The sequence below is a fragment of the Microtus ochrogaster genome, linkage group LG1 (assembly GCF_000317375.1).
Source record: "Microtus ochrogaster isolate Prairie Vole_2 linkage group LG1, MicOch1.0, whole genome shotgun sequence".
Lineage (NCBI taxonomy): Eukaryota > Metazoa > Chordata > Mammalia > Rodentia > Cricetidae > Microtus > Microtus ochrogaster.
The window spans coordinates 57,704,058-57,711,819 of NC_022027.1; the positions used below are offsets into that span (position 1 = coordinate 57,704,058).

The following is a 7,762-nucleotide window of genomic DNA, read 5'->3' on the forward strand; positions in this document are numbered from 1 at the left end:
CTGGTCCAGGTGCCTTCAGGATGATGGTGCCACAAGGCCTCATTCCAACACACAGGATACTAAGAATTGTGTGTGAGCTTGAAGCCTCCAGTCTGTCCCCAGACCTTGGCTCCACCCTTTAGAGAAGGTGCACCCTTGGCCTCTGGCTCCATGCTGTACTCGGTGGCATTTGCCATCATCTGCACAGATTACAGTATTGAGGTCTCTTAGTTCCTGGGGCATCTGTTTCTTGGTCTGTGCTCGTCCAAACTGAGGGCTTCGTTTTGACTTGCCTGTCTTCCCTGTTTACTGCTGCCAAAAATCGCCTATCCATGCCATGGGAATCTTGCAAGTGCCCTTCCCAGGCCTTCTGTACTCTCAGGGTATCTGCTGAACTCAGGGTCCTTTCTGTCCTTTAAGGTCTCCACTGCAGAACATTCTACTCTATTTCCCAGGATGAAATCTCTGTGCCAAGCCTGAGGAGCCCTGATGACTGCACAGGTCTCAGTCATGCTGTCCAGTCATAGGAGAATTCATGATCCCCTAAGGTGTTTACAAAGACCCCCAAAACTTGAAGCCATTAGAAAAGAAGAGACTTGCAATTATTGGGCAACCTTCTTCAGAAACATGGCCTAGCATGTTGGATGACCCCCAGCTCCACTGAGTGCTATCCTGTTGTGCTTGACAAGACTGAGACCAAACAGGTTTCTCTACAAAACCAGGAAGTCAGACAATCTTGAGGATGACCCATGGCCATGCAGGGTCATCACCATGTCCATCACCTACCTAGATGAGGATCATCCCTATCAACCCACTGTCAGCCTCAGGGACCAACCTCAGCATCCACACCTCCTCCTACCTGGGTTCTATGCAAAAGAATCACAGGAGGGCCACCTGTCCCTAGAGATGATGTTCCTCGTCCTCCTGAGACCTCTAGGACTTCTGTTGGTCAGAATAGAATGAACCCTCATGGGCCACCACCAGGCATCTCTACTCTGCCTTAGCAATTGGCTTAGTGGGCAGTTTTGAACACATCTGTGAAATTCTAGAATACGCATCTGTTGACCCATTGGCCCCATGAGACACAGGGATAATTTGTGAATGTTAAGTTGGAAATTCCAAATTCGTGGCCCAGAACTTCAGATAAAACAAAACAAATGAATAAATAATAAATGAATAAAGGGTTTCCACTGGGGAAACATGGAGCGGAAAAAAAGTAGACATGGATGTGCACAAACAAGCTTCCACGTGCTAAGGTGGGCTCACACTGCCAGATGCCCAGGACCCCAGGCTGGCTCCTAAGCTCTGTCAGTACCTGGACAGACAAAGGACCCAGAACTGGCAGTAAACATGCATTTATACCTCTTGCCCTGTGTGATGCCTCCTCACCAACAGGCACATCCTAGCCACACTCAGAAAGGAGATTCATCAGAGTGGCCTTCCTGATGCCACCACCTCGTCCTGAGCCCTGCAGCTATGGGTTGGATATCAGCATCCAGGGCTGGCCTTCTGTGTCACTACTAGAAGTATGAAGCTGATCACAGGTCCTCTCTTTGCAAGAGGCAGGACCATGGGTGGACACTGCACCTGGGCTGCTAACCAGCAATTTTCAGCTTCAGAACGTTGTTTCCAAAACAGCAGGCACAGGTCCTGCTTTCTCCATTTGGTCTAACATTATCTCCTGTGCAAACCTGCTTGTTAGTGAAATGCCTCCTGCAGGGTCATCCCGGACCCTCCATCACGTAAAGGGCTGTCTTTTGTGGATCTCTGATAGTGACCCGTCTTCTTTGGGTGTACGGTTGGTGCCTGCTATGTACCGCATCATTCCTCACTCAGAGAATATCTATGAAAGGTTGTTTGATGTGGCATGGAGTGTTTGTTTAACTGTATAAAATGTGTTGCATCTGTTTGCTTTGCAGAATAATTGCTTAACTATGTAAAGATGTGTTATATTTGTTTACTCTGCATTTGTTTAATTTTGTAAAGGTGTGTTGCTGTTTTACCTTGTCTGCCTAAGGCACCTGATTGGTCTAATAAAGAGTGGAATGGCCAATAGCTAGGAAGAAGAGGGATGCATGGGGCTGGCAGACAGAGAGAAAAGGGGAGCCAGTCAGCCAGCCAGGGACTAGCCAGAGCCAGCCAGCAGGGTAGGGGTGGGGTAGCCAGCCAGCAAAAGCGGGGGGGGGGGGGGGGGGGGGGGGTGTCAGCCAACCACACATGGAGGAAGCAGGAAAGCAGGCTGGGCAGTATGTTGATGAGGTAAACAAGCCTTGGGGCACCACACAGATTAGCAGAAATGGGTTAATTTAAGTTAAAATTTTTAAAAAGCTAGCTAGAAACAAGCCTAAGCTAAGGCTGAGCATTCATATGTAATAATAAGTCTCTGTGTCATGATCTGGGGACTGGTGGTCCAAGAAAACCTGCCACAGTCATTGTTAGCTGGGAAAATAAAATACGAAGTCTGAACTAAGCCGGACATGAAGACTCATGCCTTTAATCCCAGCCCTCAGTAGACAGAGATGGGTGTCTTGAGTTGGAGACCACCCTGGTCTACACAGCAAGACTATTGTCTCAAAGAGAAACCTAGCTGAGGGTCTGCCCATCTTGTTCCCACAGAAGGCCTAGGTGTTTGATCTGCCTCACATTTTCCTGCCTGTGGTCTTTGTTATGCTGCTCTCAGCATCTCATTCTGTTCCTCTGCATGATGGGACTCTGGTAGTGAGCTCTAATTTCTCCCCACTTCTATCTCTTGCCATTTTTTTTCCTGACTGGTTAATTTTAATTCCAGAACACACTGCTCCTTGTCTAATTGTCTCCTTTCCACAATTTGGTACAAGAAGCCAGATTCTCTTCCCATAACAGCTGGTGATGACACATTCCTGTTCTAAATGACTCCCAGGATGTGTGACTCATTTTTAAATTCCACTTTATGATGAGGCAAAATTAATAGGAGACCGGTAAATGGAACAATCCCACTTTTCCTTAACCATCCCCCAGTTGCTATAGAGACGTCACCTGGTGAGTCCGATGGTCCCTGAGCATGCTTGTCTCTCACAGGTGCAGCTTGCAGGTGTACCTCATGGGGTGCTTCTCGCAGATCTGTCTCACAAGGGCATCTCACAGGAGCTTCCTACCCGCTCCCTCACAGTTATGCATCACAGAGGTGTGCTCCAGATGTTTCCAGGTGTGCTCCACAGGTCTATGTTTATGACTTTGTTGAGTCCACCCCAATCAGAGACCCCAAGGCACCACTAGTAGCTGTTTAAGAATGTGAGAGGGACTGGGACTATCGGTGCAGTGCATTGCCTTGAGACATTTATACAGAGTTCTTATCAACATGAACTTAGGGCTCCTCTGGGGATTGCTGAGTTCTGGACACCCCTAAGCCAGTATGCCTACAGGCTCCGTGTTGGATGCATTAGGGTCAGAGTGAATGAACTCTGAGCTAAACTTGTCCTGTGACCTCTGCCCCTGCCTGTAGTTTCCCCTGTGGTTTGCAAACCTGTATGACTTCCTCGTGATGTTGCAGCAGGATGATGGGTCTCCAAGTGGAACAAGGTGACCTTGTGGACATTTCTGTCTCATCCAGCCACGATAACATGCCGTGCCTCTTCCAAGCCATTCCAGGACCAAGCCAAGCAGGTGGCCTGCTGCCCTGAGTCTAAACCTCAGCACTACAGCATTTGTCCACACACCTGTCCCTGTCCCAAAGTCCTTCCCCTGAGTCCCCAGTCAGAGCGCACTATTTTTAGGGAAAGAGAGAGACCTACAAGCAGATTCCTGAAAGGAAACTGTACATGACTCAGCAGAGGCAAGAATTTGTGGGTGCAGGGCCCCGTTACGCTCAGCTAAGCCCAGTGTACACACACAGCTGTGCAGTTAGTCAACCTCCCTTGCCTGGGAAACTGCAGGTGCCAGCACAAAGCCAGAGTTCTATGCTGAGAAATCATTAAACACGTGTACACCAAACATACACCTTGTCAGATGATAAGAAAAGTCAAAATTACAAGCAAACCCTTTCCTGGTGGAAAGTTTAGTGATACATGGAAGAGGCAAAATGAAGGCACTCCCGAGTAGTCCCCAGAGTGTTATTTCTGGTCTCACCTGGAACAAGGCCCAGAGTTCTTGCAATTAATGCATCCTGCATTCTCATCTTTGAGGTCAGGTTGGATGCTCTAGGCCAGCTCACACAATGGGCAGAGTCCTGCATCTTTGGGCATCCCTCTGCCCATCAACATCACATGTTCTCATGCTCAGGTATGCACACACCTGTGTAAGGCACCCACGGACTCTGAAATACCCTTAGTGCTTAGCGCACGAGGCTGGCCAACAGCAGAGCATCTGGACACCAGAACTGAATTTCTGAGTAATTCTTTTTATCATCTCCATGACTACACCAACACCAGGAGATCTACTGACAGCTGAATGCACTCACCCTCCCCTGATACACAGGTTTTCCGGTCCATAAAACAGTGCTTACAATGTAGCAGTGAGTGGATACAGGGCAAGAATCTAGCAACACAAACAAATATGCCTGAAAACTAAGTTTCTAAATTCAGGAAAGTAGAAAACACTTTCACCCATCTAGCTCACACAACACTCTGGGTAATTCTACTATATCGCATACACTTTATGAACCCTGAGTTCAGGGAGGAGCTAGTCCAGAATCAAGACAAAGTTTTTGGAGAGGACATGTGTGCCCAGGGGCCTGTTGACTGGTGACATCGAAAAGGAAAGTTCTGAATTTATAGACGGCAGCTGTTCAGCTTGAGCCCTCCTGCCTGTGGCAGCCACATGGATACAGAGTGATGTTACGTCAAAGCTGTGTCCTCCATAGCAGGTACAGACCAAGGGAAGAAATGAGAGCTACTTCTAACAAAGGATTCTGGGGACAGTTGCCTGAAATCCATGTATCTTTCTTCCAGGCATGGACCCCTCCTTGCCCTCTCTGCCTCAGAAGTCAACTGCAACACTGGAAAGCCATTGCTCATCCCCCCCACCCCCACCCCACGGCAGGGTACCTGAGCTTAGGAGGAGCAAGGACGTTCAGTTGGACCGACCCCAAACCCTTCCGCAGCTCCGCAAGCAAAGAGGATCATATTCTGTGCTTGTGAAATTATCTAGTTTGGGACCTGTTTCCCCAGAAGTGAGTTGCCTTCCCTTTTCTGCGCCTAATTCCTGAAACAGACAGGAAGCCTTGCCCCTAGCTTTATCCCAAATCCCAATTTTAAATATCCAGTTTTTGCAGGGGAACTGTGACTGCTGAACCTCTGAGAAGAGTGAGGACGGGCCGCCTATGAGTCAGCCGTCTCCCCTGGGCTCTCTAATCATCACTAAGAAAGACTTTGCTGACATCAGTGTTTGCAGATCCATGCGGACCTGGAAGTGGTGAAAGCCCTGGCACAGCAGCAGGGCCACCATGAGCCTCAGTGAGGACCAGGTACATAGCTTCCTAGATGGGAACCCCGCTTTTGCCCACCAATACTTTGGGAAGAAGCTGAGCCCTGAAAATGTGGCAGCGGCCTGTGAAGATGGCTCTCTGGTGGACTGCAGCAGCCTGCGGGAGCTGTGCCAGGTGGAAGAGAGTGCAGCACTGTTTGAACTGGTGCAGGACATGCAAGAGAATGTCAATATGGAGCGTGTCGTCTTCAAGGTCCTGCGACGCCTCTGCACCATCCTGCATGCTGACCGCTGCAGCCTCTTTATGTACCGCCAGCGCAATGGCGTAGCCGAACTTGCCACACGGCTCTTCAGTGTGCAGCCAGATAGCCTCCTGGAGGACTGCCTGGTGCCCCCTGACTCTGAGATCGTATTCCCACTGGACATTGGGATTGTGGGCCATGTGGCTCAGACCAAGAAGATGGTGAACGTGCAGGATGTGGCAGAGGTGGGTGTTCTCCAGCCAGGGTGCAGACGCATGCTCTGCCTCAGCATCCAGAGATTTCTCGAGGACTTCAGGTCCAGAGCCAAGGTTCTCGCGGCTCACCCTTCCATGCCCCATCTGGTCACAGTGCTTAACCTCCTGTCTTTCCCTTCCAGGACCTAGTCTTTCACATCCCCAGTTTAAAGAAAAAAAAAAGGAACTCAAAGAGAGCTTTAAAAGGTTTCCCCTCCCCTTCTGGGTGTGGAACAGTCACACAGCTACTAATTGTCTCAGAAATACTATTTAAGAGACGTTCTTGTGGAGGCTTCTCAGACGCAGTCCCTGGCCTTGCCAAGGCTTCTGTATCTGGGGGTCCAAAGTCAGGCCTCTATGCATGGTAAGCATGGTGAGGACCTAGGGTAGGCTCATTGATCATCAGGGGTGAAGAGTCTTCCCTGGAGGACTACAGTTGTCTGCATGGGTCTCTGAATGGGTCAGACTAGGGCTGGTATAGAAACTAACACCCAATCATGGCAGAAGCAGCTTCACCCACAAAGGGAGGGACCACACTGGTCCTGGAGGCAGAGATCTGGGGTCCAGGAGAGGGTGGGAATGGAGTGATAGGAGATTCCCCGGGCTGGAATGGAAATGGTCTTATTGACAGGGTCTTCATGGAGGCTGCTGGCATAACCAAGACAGAGCTCCTATAGGTGGGTCTGGGATGCTGAGTGAGGTGCCCACTAGATAATAGCATGACAACTGCAGGGAGGGCTCAGAGAAGGGCCAAAAAGTAAATTCCAGGGATTAGGGAGCTTCACGGAAGGGTTGGGGGACAGATTCCCTCTCCCTGCCTGTTCCCCTCCTGGTTTTCTCCCTTTCTTCCTCAAGGGACCCAGGAAACCCCAGCACCTGCTGCACAGGTCAACCACACCTAGTTTGGAATCCCAGAGCGGGGGAAGGTCCCCTCCAAGACTGATCCCCAGCGACAGGCACTACCCTCACTCCCGGCCATGTAGGAAGGCTGGGCAGGAAGGTGTTGCAATCCTCTTACGCTTATCTTTTATAAACAGGCAGCCACCAGCGACCTGAATCTGCGGGATTATCTTGGTCTTCACTTTGCTTTCTTTTAAAGAAATGGGTCATCCATGAGCTGAATAGAGCATGAACTACCAACAAAGCAAGAAATTTGGTGTATAGGGCTGGGATAGGATATTGATATTCTAGGGCTTATTATCTACCCCTCCCTCCTCATGTCTCTCCTTTCCCTGCCTCTGTCCACCTTTCCTCCTTCATTCTTGCATTCATCCCCATCTCCCAACTCCTTCCTCTGTCCTCCCACTTCAGCATTGCTCCCATGGAGCCCTGAGTCCGTCACAGGCTCCTTCCTTCCCACTGCCCCCATCCACCTCAGAGGAACGGTGCTGCTCTGTGGGTCAGCTCAAGTTGCAGGGCTGTCCTACACCCTATACCCACATCTGCCCATGTCCTACCGCCCCTCTCCAGTGTTTCTGGTCACTTTTGTGGCCTAAAGATACGTCTTGCTAGGATGGTGGCAGGGACACCATACCTTCTAGTGTGGTGCTTCTGTAAACTTCAGCTTATGCTGATTTGTACAGATCCCAGACTGGAGGAAAAGAAATAATAATCAAAGTCCAGCAAAATCCAGATTTCCATTAGCTGCATCAGGTCACTCTTCGTTGCTAAGGATGGGATTCTGGGTTCACATACTGGTTTTCAGCAAAAACACGGAGACAGACAGCACGCAATCTCTGTAACAAATTCAATGGTGAACCACATGGTGGACCTTTGTGGGTTATAATTGCTCCATAGTGTGGAATACACAACACAGGACTGATACAACACATAGGTACTCATTACACCTGGACACAGTTGTATCCAATCTTTGCTGGTGAAATGATG

General features: G+C 49.6%; 1 protein-coding gene across 1 annotated transcript in view; it reads left to right on the forward strand.

Annotated features, from left to right (window-relative positions):
• Nucleotides 1-7,762, forward strand: part of Pde6b (phosphodiesterase 6B) — a 57,625-nt gene that overhangs the window by 15,154 nt on the left and 34,709 nt on the right. Inside the window, exon 3 of the mRNA XM_005359664.2 lies at nucleotides 4,905-5,866. Coding sequence (XP_005359721.1) covers nucleotides 5,399-5,866 — 468 coding nt within the window. The 5' untranslated portion in view covers nucleotides 4,905-5,398. The remainder of the gene's footprint in view (nucleotides 1-4,904; nucleotides 5,867-7,762) is intronic.